Genomic DNA, 19,370 nt, shown 5'->3' with positions numbered 1-19,370 from the left:
ATCAAAAGCATAGGTTGTCTGGGTCCAAATCGCCATATCTTCCCGAGCTTATAGGCTTTGATGGGATTTGCATGTGTGCAAAGAAGTAGATAGAATTCAGTATGCTGGAGGAGTTGATAGAAGTTTGCATTTTGTGCAGTGCATTGGGTATCTCTTGATCTCGTGGGTTCTTGGACGTACATTGGTATGGTTAAGGAGATAGCCGTTCTCCCAATCCAGTGTGTTTACAAACTCACAAGCCAATTTCCTAGCAAAGAGAGAAGCTCTGATTTGGGAACATTATTAGTAGCATTTTTTCCCGTTAAAAGATGTATGTAATTTTAGTTGTTACAAGTTATGTCCTGTAGTATTGTTATGTGTTTTTAAATTTTCATCCTAAAATCTTCTCCGAGATTTCTTCTTTTGTTTAAAACAAGAAAATGCATTCGCTCCAGAAGTGCATTTTCTTTCGTTAATTGTTAAATATTCCTTTTTTGTGTTCTTCATGTACATGGTTTTCCAGGGCATCATTGCACTCTATTTATGTATTTGTTAAAGATGTGTACGATATGAAACATTTTATTTCGTTAATTGTTGGAAGTGGTTGTAAGAGCACCTCTGTATTTTCAATGGCTTCCTCTACTGGAACAGAACAAACGGGTTTGCTTGTTCTTCCTACTGGTTTCTTGATGAATTTTGAATTGTTGCGTCTGAAGTGTGAAGCCCAAATTCACCATTGTTTGGTATTGAAGATTTGGCAAATAGTATCATCACGTTAAACATCAAACTTTTCACGAACGCCATCAGGAATCCATTATTTATTTCAAATATGATTAATATTCCCAATGCCTAAAACAACAACCAAAAAAAAAAAAAGGAAAATATATTGCCTTTAGGATCCCGCTATTTCCGTTGATGTACCTTTTCATGTTGATGGTTATCCTCTTCCTCCTCGTCGTCTTCATCGGACGGAGGAGAAGGGTCGAGACGAGCTGCATCCTTGGCCCACCGAATCAACTTCTCGACTTCATCCTCTTCATCGTCATCAGATGATGATATGGGACCCACAGAAATAACGTTAGTAGAAGATGAAGAAGACGACGAAAACAAAGAACCCTTGAGAGCAGCGAATCTAGTGGAGAGCTCGTCACCCAGAGCGGCCTTCAATTCCTCGTCCTCCGCACCAGCAGAAGCAACTGATGATGGAGTCAATTTCTGGGATTGAGACGGAGATATAGGGAGGGATGGTCGGGATTTGAGGGATTGGAAACGACGGTCGAGATCGGTGTGGAGGTAGTCGGGAGGAACGCGGGACATGTGGGAGTCGAGAGAGAGCTTAAGAAGCAACTCGTCCTGCGCTGCTTGAAGTAGCTCTTCAACCTTCTTCTCCTCTTCGTTATTAATTGCTGTCCACTTGCTCTTCTCCGTCTTCTTCCTTCTGTTGGGCTCCATCTCTCTCTCTCTCTCTCTCTCTCCCCCAAAATAGTACAGACTGACCTAAATTTGCATTGCTTTGCTGTTTTAATTAGTTTTTAATTTAGATTCCATTCGTATTCTGCCCTCAGAATAATTTTTTTTTTTTTTTTTTTTTTTAAACTTTAAACAACAAGGTTTAAATTATTGACTAGTTCTTTATGCATGGGTTTTGGGCAGAACCCAACAAATTCTTTTAACTAAAATCTGACCTTTTTTATTCTTTATATGTTTTAAAATTGTATTAAATTTTTAAAACTTACTATTTATCCTTCAACTTTTAATAAAAAAATAAAAAAAAAGATCTAAATTGATTTTTTTTTTTTTTTTTTTGAGAAGTAAATTGAAGAGTATTGAGCCTAAGGAAACGAGAATTGCACCACATGAGAGACGTAACACAACCGAGGAAGCACGGGATTTTCTTACCCAGGCTACAGAAAAATCCTTAAGACACATAAATCTTAAACGACACAAACAGCCAGCAACATGAAAAGAAAATCAAAGAAGATACCTCAAACGCAAAAAAGGCCACATGCGAAGAAACAGCATTCAAACCAATGAGTTGCGGTAACTCCAACATAGTGGGTTCACTACGCGTACTGATCTAGAAACAGATTACATCAATCCAAAACAAGTAAAATCCTAATATCATGACATCAGTTCCTATTTCATTCTACCTGCCACCTTAGTAACAATCTAAACAATATTTCAGACAAACATCATCAACTCAGGCCTACTGTATACGTTGTTCTGCTCGTCCTCCATCACGGGATAAGCCGCCACAAGAGCATCTTGTGCTCCAATATAAAGCGAGTTATAAATCTTCCAGTACACCTCCCTAACCTTGCGAGCAGGATGAAACAGCCCCTGAAGGCAGTAGTTTAGCACGACAGCAGCACCCAAGGCCACCCTCATTCCTTCAATGGCTTCCATTACAGCATTTATCACGTGCGGGGAAGTCTCAAAAATGTTTGGCCACACATAGTTGAGCAAGTGGATTAAAGCATCCTCGCAACCCAAACCAGCAACCCCCAAGGCCATGTGCTTAACAGCTGAAGCAGCAGTCTGCCTGTGAACCAAATCCCTATCCATGAGGGCATCCTCAAGTAATGGAGTCACGGCATAGATGTAGTCTTTTCCCATTTCCCCAATATACTCGAACAGAAAAGAGAGGGATTTCAGGACACCATTTTGCACATTAAGCTCTGGCACGCGATATTCATTCATTAAAGCTGGAAGAACTGTAAAGGGAGAACAGGTTTCAGCAACTATAGCAATCGCCACAGTTGTGCACACACGGTTCTGCCGCTCCTGCACCTTGAGATTATTCAACAGGGTGGCCAGGACATCCTGTGGTCCAATGGCTTTGGCAATATAGCCGAAGGTGTTCACAGTGGCTCGCCGTATACCCTTCTTGTGGGCTTTAAGCATCTCGAGAAGCTCAAAGCAAATCCTCATCCACTCCCTAGCCGGAACAAACTCAGCCCCACGGTCAGCAATCCGTCCGACAAGGTCAATGCAGTTCTCCTGGACTTTCTCGTGCCTATTCTTCAAAATTGGTGTCAGTCTAGGAAGCAAGTCCTTTATAGGAGGAGTCATCTTTGTCATACCAATAACATTGACAATTGCCTTGAGAGCTCCTAGGATAGATCCAGGACCTCGGGATACTCCTCTCCCAGATACTCATACAATACAACACCAAGGTGACCCATCAGTTGTTCCTCCTGGCACTGCTTCATCACCACAGCAATCCTCGATATCAGATCCGCTGCTTGCTGTCTCACCTTTGCGCTCTTGTTATTCAACCGCCATTTTATGGTGCCACAAATCTGGGGAAGGTACGGTTTCACTCTCTGCCCAAGTGCATTAACAACTGCACCAAAACCATTAAGCATCACGTTGGCATCATCACTGGTCTGCTCTTGGAAGGCATAAAGGATTCCATCAATAAGAAGTTCCTCCAACCGAGCATCTATATCAGATGCACCCAAGTTGGCAACTACCTTCTCAATGGTCTCCATAACCATTCGTCTGTAAGGCTCACTCTCATCTTTAAGATCCTCCACAATTCTCCCAACTATATCAGCAACACCGACTTTGTTTGCTATCTCCACGGTAGTTTCCACGAGCTGCCTGTAGTTTCTCCTATCCAAAGCCATCCTCCTGACCCAGAAATTTTTGAAGAACTCCGGAAGAATATCGTTGCGAATGTAATCAGCCTCCACACCCTCCGTACTCACACACTGCTTCACCACCTTCAGAACAATCTTCTTCATTTCTTCATCGGGCGACTGGAACTCGCGAATCAGAATAACCATAACTTCCTTGGTGTAGTAACTGGCATATAGTGCATCCATGAGAGGGATTATAAAACCGATGGCTTTTAAGAATGCAGCCAAGACTTTCCCACGGTGCGACCTGATACCCTTCCACAAAGGCTTCAACACCGAGTCAAAGCTCTCGATACCATAAGGGGCAGCAGCCTCGGCAAGAGCAGCCAGAGACAATGCAGTGATTGTCCTCACCTTCTGATTCTCGTCCAGCAGACCGTGCTCTATGATCTCCACAAGAGACCTCAGATGAGGAAGCACGGCACAACCAATCAAGATGGCAATCTGCTGAACAATCTTAATCCCCGTGTGCCGAGCTTGCCACGATTTCTTACTCTGACACACCGCCTTTAAGAAGGGCAACAGAGCAGGAATCCCGAGAGCAGAAGCAACAACACTGAAAGCTCTGGCAGTGGTGTTCCTCACATATTCATCAATATTATCTATATCGGGACGCATGGCCGCAATCATGGTGGCCAAGCCAGCGGCTTTACTAAGATTGGAAATAATCTCTCGCCCTTCAACGCGCGCATAATAATCCTCATCAATCAACAACGGTTCAATCACAACAAGAATCTTATGCACGTAAGGACGTACCAGCTCATCCAACTTATAGAGCACCCTGTCGATCACCTTCACCAAGAGATGCCTCTCCTGATCTTCCAAAGTGGGTTGCATGAGCAGCGGCAGGATCCGGTTAAACAACGGCCCGGCCCCAAGCTCTCTTGCCTTATCTGTAAGCTGCCGCAATGCCGTTTTCCTCTGTGGGGGCGTCCCATTCTTGACCTTAAGCAGGAGCTTCATGATCTTCCGCTCTTTCTGTTCATCGGGGGACAACTCCTCCTCCTCATCCTCGTTCAACAACGCCCCAAAGTACTGGTAATCCTCGGGCTTCATGAACGGCAAGCCACCCGGGGCTTCCTTGGGCACATCAAACTGCTGCCCACGATTCTCTTCGGGGATGGAATACAGAGGAGTCCCCAAAGGAGTGGGGGTCGCGAGCAGCTTCCTTGCGGGAGTCCTAATGGGAACATAGGACGCCGGCGGCTCCAAAATCTTATAACCCTCCTGCGGAAACATGGCGTCCAACTCCTCGTCCGTCAGTGGCCGGTTCCTCTCCTCGATGTCCTTCTCCCACCTCAGCAAATTGTACTGCTCCGGGGTGATGGCACCACGCAAATTGATAGCCCCTGGCGTCGGCGTTGCTAGCTCGACACCACCGACAGGAGTAATCCCCGGTGTAAACGACGCTGCAGCTGCTGGAGTGGCCCCTGCCATTGGGGTTGCGCTGCCCATGGTAGCAGGCGTCTCGTCCACCTCGATCTCTGCCGTTTTGGGGTGGGCGTGGCGAGGCCCGAGATTTTTGGGGTGGCGTCCCAGGTCATCCCCGCCGGGGTCGCTCCTGGAGTAACCCCACCGGCCGGGGTGGCATCCGCCAATCTGCCAGGAGTTGGCGTCTCGTCCCACCTGTTTCTCCTCCCCACTGACGCGGATGGGGTGGCATCGCCCAACCTCCCAGGTGTGGGAGTCGCGTCCCACCGCCCCGGAGTAGCGTCCTCAGGCAAATCCCAATCCGACGTAGTTTTTGGCTTCTTTGCAGCGGCAGCCCCATCGTCCTGCGACTGGTCCCACCTATTCCTCCTCTTGGGACCCTTATCCTCCGTAGCCTTATCAGACTTGGGAGCAGACTCCTCCTCTTCCTTCTTCTTCGCAATCCTCTTCAGTGTCTCCTCCTTTTCCCTCTTCAAAGCCTCCTCCCTCATAACATCTGCGTAGGTTCTCACGGAGGGGTCCGGAGTCTTCTCCCCCGCGGCGAAGGCGTCGTGCCTCTCGGGTGAGATCACCCGATTGAGTCGCCTCTTGCGGTAATCGTCCTCGCGGTCGATGATGCGCTGCGGCTTCTTGAAGCCCCAAATGCGTCGTCGTTGTCGTCTTCGGCTCCTGCACCCCGGGGCATTTCTTTCAAGAGGGATTTGGGGGCGGTGTAAGAAGCGAGCTTGCGGGCGACCTCGTTGTCGATGGAGTCGAGGTTCTCATCGTCGTCGGTGACGGGGATGGAGGTGACGTAGGAATCGCGGTCGTTGCCGCCATAGAGATCGGTGTCGAACGTGAGGGAGGTGATGGATGCCAGCTGCTGCTCCAAGCGCTTTCGCTCTTCCTGGGTCTTGGCGATGTCCGGGTCCATGGTGTGTGATTGCTCGAAATCCAAACTGAATTTTTGGGTGTGGCAATCGGAGTGTGAACGAGGGACGGACTGGAAGCTATTAGGGTTTTGAGTTTAAAATTAGGGCTCAATCGAATCGGATCAATTCCTTCCTGTAATTGCACTTTATTGGTGGAAATGGATCGTGCGATTCATTTGTATGTTTCCTTCGCCTTTTTTTTTTCAAGACAAGAATTAAATTTAAAATTAAAAAAAATATATGCTTATATATTGGTTTTTTGTAATAATATTTATACATATTGGTTTGTGTCGTAAATATATTAAATGTATTTTATAGATGACCATTAGAATTTTTCCATATTTCTCATATTTATGTATCACTTTGATTCATGTATTGTCATTTCTTAAGTTCATATACTCATTTAATATCATGTATCCTCTATACCTATTGAATGGTGTATTGAAGAACATTTAGAATAGACTCACAACAAAGAAGTTGAGAAAAATAATATTTAATTTTTAGCAAACTAATTCTAGATATTATGGTCTTTTAATTATTTTGCTGCTTTTTTTTAGTTTTACAACACGTTATCAGCACGAGACTTTAGCTAATTATCGTGTTATTTGACGCTGAAAATTATCTGTGAGATTGCTCTGATCACTATAAGTCATTGCACAATTTTATAATGTCATTTTATAATTATCATGATATGTTCATATTTTTTAATGATGTTATAACATATATTTTATGCAATACTCTTTGAAGTAAATATTATATTATCAATGCAATTCATATGACATTATAAAGTTTATAATTCATGCATATTCTAAATCTTATAATATTTACTTATTCAATTTTTAATATCTTTATTATAGATAATGTCGAATCTTACAAAATTAGAATTTATTACTTTTGACGTTTCTAGCAACAATTACTTATCATGGATTTTAGATGCTAAAAGCTATCTTGATGCAATGAATCTTGGAAATAGTATCCAAGAAAAGAATGAAATATTCTTATAGTATCGTGCTAAAGCAATGATTTTCTTTGCTATCATTTGCATGAAGAATTGAAAAGTGAACCCCACTATAAAAGATTTATTGATTTTATAAAATAGTTTAAAGGAGATATACGAGCACCATAAGACCGTTATATTTCCAAAGGCTCGCTAGATTGGATGCACATGAGTGTGCAAGATTTTAAAACAGCATATGAGTACAACTATGCACTTTTCAAAATAAACTCAGTTGAAATTATATGGTGGAAAGTCACTAATGAAGATATATTAGAAAAAACATATATCACATTCTATGCCTCGAATGTGCTTCTGTAGCAACAATATCGAGAGCGCAAGTTTACAAAATTTTATGAACTAATATCTTGTCTGTTAGTGACTGAACAGAACAATGAGCTTTTAATGAAAAATCATCAATCTCGTCCAACTGGTTATATTTCATTCCCTAAAGCGAATAGAACTTCATTTCATAATCATAAAAGAAACCGTGAACGTAGTCGGGGATGTGGTTGTGGTAAGAAAAATTATAAAAATCAAGGAGACCGTACTCAAAATTACTCAAGAAAAACTCAGTATACCCCCGGAAGTGGAACAACACTGAGACAAAAAATGATAAAAGTAAAGGCTCACAGAATAAGCCTGCAAAGAACTATGAGGATAAATGTTTTAAATGTGGTATAAATGGACATTGGTCACGTACTTATCGTACACCAAAATATTTGGTAGACTTATATCAGACCTCTATTAAAGAAAATGAAAAATATGTCAAAATAAATTTTCTGATCACAAGAATGCAGTAGATTCAACTTATACCCCAAATTAAATAGATCTCACCCATATGAATATTTATGATTTCTTTGTATACTCCAACGAAAATACAGATTTTTTTTATTAGTTATGACTTTGGATACAACAATTAATTTTATTTCTTTACCTTGTAATCACATTATATTTCAGTTATTATCTTTAAATATATTGTAATTTTTCTTTAAATTAATAAAGTTTTATATGTGTTTTACTTTTATTAAGGAAGCATGAATTTTATTGATAAATTGATAAATTTGAAGAAAATTTATGGAGATGTATGTCTCGCAAACAGTTGTACCAGACATATAATTTTTAAATATAAGAAATATTTTCAATATTTAACTTTGAATAGAACTAATATCAATACCATATCCGATTCTTCAAACCTAATTGAAGGCTCTAGAGGAACAAATATAATGTTACCAGAAGGAATAAAATTTTGTATTGGCGATACTTTGTATTCTTCAAAATCTAGAAGACATTTACTAAGTTTTAAATATATTCATCGTAATGGTTATCATACTGAAACCATCAATGAAGACAGTAATGAATATCTTTACATTACTTCTATGATTTCAGGCCAAAAGCTCATATTAGAAAAACTGTCAACTTTTTCTTCGGATTTATATTATACAACTATGAGTACAATTAAATCAAATATTGTAATGCATCGGAAGTACTCTGATCCAAAAATTTTTATACTTTGGCATGATCATCTCGAACGTTCGGAATCAATTATGATGACATGAATAATTGAGAACTCACATGGACATCCTCTAAAGAACCTAAAAATTTTTTTATCAAGTGATTATTCATGTACATCATGTTCTCAAGAAAAACTTATTATCTGACCATCCTCTTCTAAGATAGTAATTGAATCTCCATCATTTTTAGAAAGAATTCATGGGGACATATGTGAGCCAATACATCTACAATGTGGACCAGTTAGATATTTTATGGTTTTAATAAGTGCATTAACTAGATGATCACATGTTTGTCTACTCTTTACTCATAATGTTGCATTTGCTAGACTTCTTGCACAAATTATTAGATTACGAGCTCAATTTTTTTTATTATCCAATCAAGTCTATCAGATTGGATAATGTAGCAGAATTTACATCTCAAGTCTTTGATGATTATTGCATGTCAATAGGAATTCATGTTGAACATTCAATTGCCTATGTACATACTCAGAACAGCTTGGCCAAATCGTTTATTAAACGGCTTCAATTAATTGCTAGACATTTGCTTATGAGAAAAAACTACATGTTTCTACTTGGGGACATATAATTTTACACGCTACATCATTAGTGTTTGTATTAGACAACTGCTTATAATAAATACTCTCCATTGCAACTTTTTTTTGTCAACCATCAAATATTTTTCATCTTCGTATTTTTTATTGTACTGTTTATGTTCTGATTGTACCTCCCAAACACATTAAGATGGGCCCTCAGCGAAGACCTGGTATTTATATTGGTTTTGATTCTCTTATTATTAGATACGTTTAACCTTTAACTGGTGATATTTTTAAGGCACTTTTCAAAAATTATTATTTTGGTGAAACAATTTTTCTACCATTAGGAAATGAAAATGTGCCTAGAGTACAAAAAGAAATAACATGAAATGCATTGACATTATCTCATATTGATTCTCATACAAATCAATGTGAATTGAAAGTTCAGAAGATTATTCATTTACAATATATTGCAAATCAATTATCGGATGCATTTCCTGATAGTAAGAAAATAATAAAATCTCATATTCCAGCTGCTAATTTTCTTGTGTGGATTGAAGTCCATGTAGGACAATTAATAAATCAAACAACAAATGAATATAAGACATGTCTAAAGTGTAGAAGACCTATTGGTGTAAATGATAAAATTTCCTGAAAGAGAAAAGCAAAAGAAATTATTTTTCTTGAAGAAACCATACTCACAAAACAAATAACAAAATCAATTGATACATCCAAACTTTCAATACCAAATTCTCTTGAAAAAAAATCTCCTGAAGAGAAATAGGTACCTGAAAATAACGAGATTTCAATAAATTATGTAAGTACAATAGAACTATGGGATATAAATAAAATTATTGTCAACAATATATTTTCATTTAAAGTTACAATTGATATGACCAGAAGTAATAATAAAATTGAACCACAAATCGTCACATAATGTCGACATACAAATGACTGGCCAAAATGGAAAAATGCAACTAATGCATAATTGAATTCACTAGCAAAACGTAAAGTATTTGGACATGTAATCCAAATACCTACAGTTGGATATAAGTGGGTATTTGTACGAAAACGTAATGAAAAAAATGAAATCGTGAGATATAAAGCACGACTTGTTGCACAAGCTTTCTCGCAGAAATCTAGTATTGATTTTTAAGAAACATATTCTCTGTAATTGATTCAATTACATTCATATTTTTTATTAGTTTGGTAGTAATAGAAAGTTTGGATATGCGTTTAACGGATGTGGTTAGCGCATATTTATATGGATCACTGATAATGATATATATATGAAAATCCCTGAAGGATATAATCTACCCAAAGCATATAATTCAAAATCCAGAAGTATTTATTCTATCAAGTTACAAAAATTAATATATAGTTTAAAGCAATCCGGATGCATGTAGTATAATTGTCTTAGCGAATCTCTATTGAAAAAAGGATTTGAGAATAATCTAATTTATCTATGTGTTTTTATTAAGAAGCCAGAGTCTAGACTTGCAATTATTGCATAATATGTAGATGATTTAAATATTGCTGGGATTCCAAAAGAGCTCACGAAAATTGCAACATATTTGAAAAATGAATTTGAAATGAGAGATTTTGAAAAAATCAGATTTTGTCTTGGTTTACAAATTGACCATCTTTCAAATGAAATTTTAGTTCATTAGTTTACGTATATAGAAAAATTCTTGAAGCACTTTTTATATGGATAAAGCACATCATTTGAACATTTTAATAGTTATTCAATCACTTGATATTGAGAATGATCATTTTCATCCTCGAGGGAAAGATAAAGAAATTCTTGGTCCTGAAATACCATATCTCAGTACAATTGGTGCTTTAACGTATCTTGCAAATTTTACAAGACCTAATATTGCATTTTCACTCAGCTTACTAGCAAGATATAGTTCTGCACCAACCCGAAGACATTCGAATTGAGTCAAACATGTTCTACGTTACCTTTGTGGTACGATTGACATGAAATTATTTTATCCAAAAAAATCAAGCACACAATTAATTGGATATGTAGATGCAGGTTATCTATCTGATCTGCATAAAGAGCATTCTCAAACAAGATAATTATTTACATATGGAAGTACAATTATTTCATGAAAGTCTGTCAAACAAACAATAGTAGCTACTTCTTCAAATCACTCAGAAATTATTGTAATACATGAAGTAAGCCGTGAATGCATTTGGTTAATATCAATAATTCAACATATTCAAGAAAAGTGTGGTTTACCCACTATCAAAGGCGACCCAATAATATTATACGAAGATAATGCGACAATTATTATGCAAATAAGAACTAGCTACATCAAAAGCGATAGAACTAAACATATTTTACCAAAATTATTTTATACACACGAGTTTCAAAAAGGTGGTAACATTGATGTCAAGAAAATACAATTAAATGATAATTTGTGAGACTTATTCACTAAAATTTTACCAACTGCAATATTCAAAAAGTTGGTACACAATATTGGAATGTGACGGCTCAATGACTTTTCATCATGAATAATTGAAGATTTGCATACCTACGAGGGAAATCCATTATCATCTAGATTGTACTCTTTTTCCTTTGCTAATGTTTTTCCTATATAATTTTTCCTTTACAAGGTTTTAATGAGACAATCATAAAGCATTCAAATACATGGAATATATTTGATGGATGACCATTAGAATTCTCTCATATTCATGTATCATTATCTCTCATGTTCATGTATCACTTTGATTCATGTATTGTCATTCCCTAAATTCAGATACTCATTAAATATCATGTATCCTCCATGCCTATAAAATGGTGTCTTCAGAAACATTTGGAGCATACTCACAACAAGGAAGTTGAGAAAAATAATATTTAGTTTCTAAAAAACTAATTATAGATATTGTAGCCTTTCAATTCTCTTACTATTTTTCTTTAGTTCACAACAATTTGCAATTTATATCAAATTTATCAATAATAGAAGAGTGAGTTAGATCCTACCGAATAGGAATGAATGTGATGACTTTACCCAAATTATCCTTCTATATATCTCATTATGAATTGAGATCTCCCTTTTACAAATTCTGATCTGACTAAGTACACATGCTATAGTTTTAAGGTTAGGTTAAATACTTTCCTTCCACATATCCAAAAGACTAAAATGCCTTTATAAAAAATAAAACTAGACAAAAACACTCATTGTCCAAATCAAACCATCTAACCAAAAATCTTCAGAACCATCGATAACCAAAAATCTCAACAACTAAAAAGCAACCAATCATTGAAAGAGACACAAATCCATAGTGGCGTTGTCGATATGAGAAGACCAAAACAATAGCAACACTGTGGTCTCAATTTACGTACCTGGCTCTTCAATCGAAGATTTGCGGACTTTTGAAGATCTCCTTGGCAAAAAAATTTGAGGATGTGCAAACCAACAACAATAGCAGTGCCATGGGTCTCTACTGTAGAAGGGATTGTATATGTGTGTGCTTGGAGAGAGATAGATTCATGATATTACTATTTAGTATATTATTTCTGTTATTGCATTGTATTTGAAAATCCAGAGGCATGAGATTATGCTCTACTTTCTAGCCCTATTACAGAACATAATAGTGGCTTCTATTTCTGATATTATTCCATTACGCATGTGTCCAACATCTTTTTCCATATTAGAGTATAATAAAATGCTTATGAAAACACCAAAAACACCACTGTCATTTTTTACAACTATCTGTCACTGCATGCTATAAATAGTTCATGTTTACACATTAGTATATGTTTGTTATTTATTGAGTTATTGATAACTTGCCCAATTATCTTGATTATTTTTTAGATGATTTTGAGATTCCAACTAAGGATCAGGAATAGAAAACACAAGTGAGATTAGTTGAGTGTAGAGGAAGAAATGCCTAAACGCCCAAGTGAGTTTACAGATTGGAATAAGTTCGCTGGGTGCAAGAGACTATTGGAGGATTGTTGTTCAGGATATTAGTTATTTTCCTTTGAATAGTACTTTTAGATAAGAGAAATGCTATACATACTTAACAAAAATGTAAGAAAAATGTAAAACACCACGTGGAGGAAACACAAGCAACGGATAAACAAAACAAATGAAAAAGCAACGAAAAATGAAAACAAAGCCGAAAAGCAAAACTAAGAAAATAAAAAGAAAGAAACATAAAAGCAACTGAGCAACACCTATTTAAATACCTAATTGTCGTTGGCGTCTAACCAGAAAAAAATTGACAATAAAGATATCACGGACCATGCTATAGAATTCTCTGAATGCTACACAAATAGAAACAAAACTGGAATTAAAAAGATGGACTAAACATTGAAGAAATAATTCGTTGAATAGAGCAAACAATTTCTTACCGCCAGGAATCATCTCCAACAAAGCATGTTTTGTGGCCAAATGACTACTGGTGAGGGATATACCAAACAGCTTACAACTGCCAACTCCCTTAAATTTCACTTTTTTGTTTCTTTTTGCAAAAACAGTCATTGTTGGATAAGGAGAATATGGGTTTCTTGTCGAGGGCAGTAGAGGTAACAACTTATTTCCAGAATGCTGCTTAACTACTACTGCAGGAAGTTTCATGCAGCATTCCATATTAAATGAGGGATGTATCATGGTGGTAACATGCGATGAAGTTAGATCTTTGATCTTATTCTAAAACATGCTTCTTCATCCAATCAGCATTGTCAGCATTATGATCAATAAACGACCAACTGAATTCGTAGGGGTCCAAGAACCTAACATTGAATTCCTACTACTCATTTCATTCATTGATTTAGGAACACAGTCATCTCGTCCCTCTCTTGGAGCAAAACTAGATTCAATTTGGTTCATATTTTGTGTCTAAGTTCATAAAGTAGGGTTTTGAGCAATGTTTGAGTCATTAACATTAAACGTACCTAGATGATGAGAAGAAGACCTGAAAGTTTGAGGAGGGCCTGAATCATAAGATATACAAGCAAGTTGTGGGCTTTTAGACTCAAAGTTTCTCAAATTGGTTGACAATGCAACTGTATTTGAGCAAAGCCTTAAGAGAAGTGCAGAACCATAGGATCAGATAAAAAGGTATGCGCCATAGGGGTCTCACTCTAGCGAGGATCGAGGACAATGGAAGAAAAGGAACGAAGGGAACTGTTTAAGTTAGAGACAAGTGCAAGACAATCAACAGAATAACCCCTGCAAGTCATGCAATCTAGTACACCTTGGGGAATGCAGAAGGGAAGTTCGACAATATTTTCTGTGGTAAATATAGTCAGCTCATCAGAGATTTTCTATGGTGGTCAAATAACAGTAGGAGCCTCAACCTACTTCAAAAGACCGATCTAGTGACACGGGGCAACAATCAAAGCAAAGTGGAGTCGGCCCAAGTTTATGCACTAAGCTTTAGAGAGGCCGAGGAAAACAATGATGTGGTTATAGGTATTTTCCCATTTCTCCAAAAAAACTTCAATATTATTTGACTCTAAGGCTACACATTCTTTTATTTCAACGGATTATACTAAATTTTGTGTCATAAAGACCGAAGTGTTGGGTAACAGTTTGACGATATCAACCCCCAACGAGGAACTCACTTGTATGTAGTAAGCTTCTTTGTAGGTATCCAATCTACTTTCAAGGGAGGATGATGCTAGCTAATCTAGTAGTATTTCTTATGTTTGGTTTTGATGTGATATTAAGGATGGACTAGCTAGCTTCCAACTATGTCAGCGTTGACTTTTATAAAAAAGAAGTAGTATTTAGACCCCCTGAGGAAGAGGAATTTTGGTTTATCGAATGTCGGATTCGGTCCTTTCCACCAATAATATCTGCAATTCAAGTTAAAAAGTTACTGTAAAATAGGTGTCATGTATTCTTAGCTTGGGTGATTGAAAAACTGAAGTAAGAATTGAAGTTGGAAGACAACCCCATTGTAAAAGAGTACCCAGAAGTGTTCCCTAAACACCTGCTTGGATTACCACCAGAGTGAGAAGTAGAGTTTACAATTGAGTTAGTTCCAAGCACAACACCTATTTCCATGGCCTCTTACATAATGACACCATCTAAGCTAACAGAGCTCAAAGAGCAATTGTAAGAGTTATTGGACAAGTGTTTTATTAGGGACAATGTGTAATCTTGGATAGCCCAGTATTATTTATGAAGAAGAATGATGGGTTGATGCAGATGTGCATTGATTACGAGGAACTCAATAGGGTCACCATAAAGAATAAATACATGCTACCTTGCATGGAAGATTTGTTTGATCAGCTTCATGGTGCTAAGGTATTTTCTATGATTTATCTTTGATCCAGTTATCGTCAACTAAAGATCAAGACGAAGGACATGTCCATGACATATTTCAAAACCAGATATGGTCACTTTCAGTTTCATGGACTTGATGAATCGAGTGCTCCAGACCTTTTTGGATAAGTTTGTGGTTGTTTCATCAATGGTATATTGATATACTACAGGCGCAAGGATGAACATGAAGAACATATGAAACTGGTACTTAAGACACTCAAGGATGGGATGTGGTTTGCTAAGTCGAAAAAGTGTGAATTTTGGCTAGAGACAATTTCCTTCTTAGGGAATGTAGTTTCAAATGACGCCATCTCAGTAGTCCTTGGGAAAGCTAAACGGTTGTTAATTGGGGAAAGCCAACGAATGTGCATGAAATCAAGGGCTTATTATGATTGGCAAGTTCTTATTGCTGCTTTATTGAGGGTTTCTCTAAAGTGGTGGTTCCCCTTACGGCCCTCACTAGGAAGACAAGCAAGTTTATATGGATTGCAGAATCTGTGAAAATTTTCCAAAACTTAAGCATAAAGGATGGTGGTCGGCCCAGTTTTGAAAATTCCCATTGATAGAGGAGGATTTATGATTTAGAGCAATGCATCAAGGTCAGGATTGGGTTGTGTCTTAATCCAATATGGAAAGGTTATTGACTACGCCTCTCGTCAGGTAAAGTTATATGAACAAAACTACCACACACATGACTTGAGATTAGCAGTAGTCATGTTCACACTGAACATTTAGAGGCATTATTAATACTGAGAAAAGTGTGAGATTTATACTGACCACAAGAGTTTGAAATACTTCTTCACACATAAGGAATTCAATATGAGATAGAGAAGATGACTCGAGTTGATCAAGGACTGTACCATCAACTACCATCATGGTAAAGCCGATGTAGTTGTCAATGCACTGAGTTGAAAATCAACATGGTCGGCAGTTGCAATTCCCATTACTTAACAACACGTATTAATGGATATGAAAAGGGCATTGATTGAAATTGTAACTAGTGAGCAACAAGCTTTCATGGCCAACTTGAGGGTCCAACCAACATTGATAGATAGAATCAAGGCTGCCCAAAAAGAGGACCTATGAATAGTGACTCTTAAAAGAAGCAGGAAAAAGAGATAAGCCTGAGTTCAATATTTCTAGGAGTGTAACGGGTCCGATTTTTGACAAATTTTGTAATCGAACCGGTATATACCGGTTCTAAGTTTTAAAGAATCGATAGCGTACCGATTACACCTTTAAACTAATACTTCCAATTTTACCAGTTCTGATCTGGTACCGTCCAATCTTAATCATCTACCATAAAAAAATTTGTCATAAAAAAGATGCTGCTATGTAAAAACATTTCTATAAAAATATAAAATCTGCTATAACAAAAAATCTATTATAAAAATATAAAATTTGCTATGAAAGAATCTGCTACAAAAATATAAAATCAGCTATAAAATATAAAATCTAATATAAAAAATCTTCTACAAAAATATAAAATATGCTATAAAAAGATCTGCTATAGAAAAATCTGCTATAAAAATATAAAACTTGTTATAAAAGAATATGCTATAAGTCCATATTACAAGTTGCCATAAAATGTGCCATAAAAGAACATGCTACAAGTCCATATTACAAGCTACCTCACAAGTTCATATTATAAAATAAAACTAAAAATAAACTAGTAACAATCTCCTCAAGTGTCCACATTACCAAATAAAAATGCAGTCCTAATAGTCTAGATTACACAATTAAAATTCATACAACCAACCCTTATGCACAAACTCCATTGTCCAATAGTCCATTCAAATAAACCTTGCAATTTTATTCAAATAAATCAAAGAACCGTTAATTCCAATTAAAAAATATTAATTACATTAATTGGAAATATAAACTGGAGGAAAAAGTGTAAAAAAATGACTCACCTTAATCATTTCTAACAACTAAAACAAGTTTTGAAGAACTTTCAACTTCTTCCTTGAGCTCAAAAGGAAAAATATGGAAGTTGAAACACAATAACTAAAACAATTTCAAAATATCATATACAAGATAGAGACACTGATAAAAGGTGCATGAGACTATATACATGTATCAAAGGTCTCAAGATCATCAACATCATTCATTAAACTGCAAATGTTAATCGGGGCGAAATAAGACTGGAACCAGTTTTGTGCATAAAGAATTTGTGCCCCAACATCACCTCCGCCATTTTCACAATAACTAGTATTGTATAAACGAGTCAAGACATCTTTAACCCGGTCCACCAACATAACAATAATCCAACTATTATCAACATACATTTTTTCGAAACAAAATTCAAGATATCACAATTTATATCGGGGATCAAGAACCAACCTAACATACAAAAAGGGATTCATTTTTTTAAACTTACCCCAATACTTTTCAAATTTAGACTTCATATTGCATGTCATTGATCTCAAATTATGTGGCCCTTCCACGCACTCCATATTAATTGCATCAAGAATTGTCATTAACTCCAGGAAAAAAGAATTGCAAGTGACATAATTGGTGCCCGAGCAGCGTAAGGTTGCATCATAAAAAGAAATTAAAAAACTTCACAGACAACCTACTCTTAGCCCAATTGTCCTTGTTTAGAGACCCTAACTTGGATGTCACACCCTTACTCAACTCACTAATACTTTCATCATCATCCTCACTATCCTCCTCTCCAATACTCTTAACATATGCCGAATCTTTCTCCTCTAGCAGTTCAAATGCTTTTTAGAACTTTTCAGCCCTATCCAACATCATATAGGTAAAGTTCTAATGAGTTGCAACATCTAAACGTACGTGATTTTTACATGTAATATCCTCACTTTCACGACATTGTTTAAACATACTCCACCTTTGTAGAGAAGATTTCACACACTTCACAGCAGATTTAATTCGTACAATTGATTGATCTAATTCCTTTAACCCATCCCAAATAATAAAGTTCAACATATGAGTACAACATCTCATATGCAAGAACTCATGTTCCAAAATAGTATCATTTCTATTCTTTGTCTTTCTTTTTATATATGAAATTGCCTCATTGTTTGAATTTGCATTATCGAGTGTAATTATAAATATTTTTTGTCTCCCACATTGAAGCAAACACATCAATTTTCCAAGTGTCTAACCCTTATGGTTTTCCACCTTACAAACATTGATAATTCTTTTGTGCATTTTTCAATCTTCATCAATAAAATGTGTGATGAGATACATGTAATTAAAATTTTGCACGAATGTTCATGTATCCATAGAAAGACAAATTTGCTACCCCTTTAGAGCACTTTTCAACTTGTTTTTTTTCTCTCAAATAAAGCTTATAAACGTCTTTTGCATCTGTTATACATGATGAAATCCCAATCCATCTAGGTTGCACAACAAACATAAATCTCTTAAATCTCTCACATTTCTCAAATCTAAAGGGCAACACTTTAACAATCAACGTTTCTGCTAAGGCTTCTCTACAAGCCTCAACACTAAAAGCAATAGGTACAAGCCTCCCACTAGTTTCTCTAGGTTTGAAACCTAATACAGATTGGTTATTATCCACTTTCCTAATTGGAGACTTCTTACATTGTTTTTCTAAGTACTGCAACATAGATCTCGTGCCATTTATATTAGGATCACAAGCATAACTAGCCCTGCAAAGATTACATGCAGCCCTAGGTCTTGACTTATCTTCACTTTTAATTTTTGTAAAATATTTACAAACTACATATCTTTTTCCACAAGTCCTAGTAGGTGTCTTACTTACATTAGATTTGGGTGAAAGTGGATCATTGGTCAATGTTGATTCCATTGTCCTTTCCGTTGAAGGTTGAACATCGGCGGATGTTTCATTTGAAGGATCCATCTATAACAACAAAACAACTCCCATTAACAATAGTTATCAATGAGAAAGTAGAAACAATAAAATTATAAACCCATTGACAAAAAATAATCACAAAATAATCATTGACAAAAAAAAATACATTGATAGAAAAACCCATTGACAGAAACTAATCACAAAATCAGATTTATTAAAACAAAATAATCACAAAATTAGATTTACTAAAAACAATAAACCTAAAATAGTAA

General features: G+C 36.6%; 2 protein-coding genes across 2 annotated transcripts; both read right to left on the bottom strand.

The window, feature by feature from the left end:
• Window positions 1-767: 767 nt before the first annotated feature.
• LOC121244838 lies at window positions 768-18,888 on the bottom strand. Its single transcript, XM_041143053.1, has 2 exons — window positions 18,884-18,888; window positions 768-1,445 (listed from the first exon to the last, which is right to left on the bottom strand). The coding sequence occupies exon 2, from the start codon at window positions 1,429-1,431 to the stop codon at window positions 883-885; it is 549 nt and encodes a 182-aa protein (XP_040998987.1). The 5' UTR covers window positions 1,432-1,445; window positions 18,884-18,888; the 3' UTR covers window positions 768-882.
• On the bottom strand, window positions 1,986-6,153 carry LOC121244834 (splicing factor 3B subunit 1-like). Its single transcript, XM_041143049.1, is given in 4 exon segments — window positions 1,986-3,107; window positions 3,110-5,095; window positions 5,098-5,707; window positions 5,710-6,153. Coding segments are annotated over 4 exon segments (3,801 nt in total). The 5' UTR covers window positions 5,968-6,153; the 3' UTR covers window positions 1,986-2,160.
• Window positions 18,889-19,370: the final 482 nt, after the last annotated feature.

The sequence above is a fragment of the Juglans microcarpa x Juglans regia genome, chromosome 8S (assembly GCF_004785595.1).
Source record: "Juglans microcarpa x Juglans regia isolate MS1-56 chromosome 8S, Jm3101_v1.0, whole genome shotgun sequence".
NCBI lineage: Eukaryota > Viridiplantae > Streptophyta > Magnoliopsida > Fagales > Juglandaceae > Juglans > Juglans microcarpa x Juglans regia.
The sequence above is the reverse complement of the archived record's forward strand: the minus strand, read 5'-3'. Positions and strand labels throughout refer to the sequence as shown.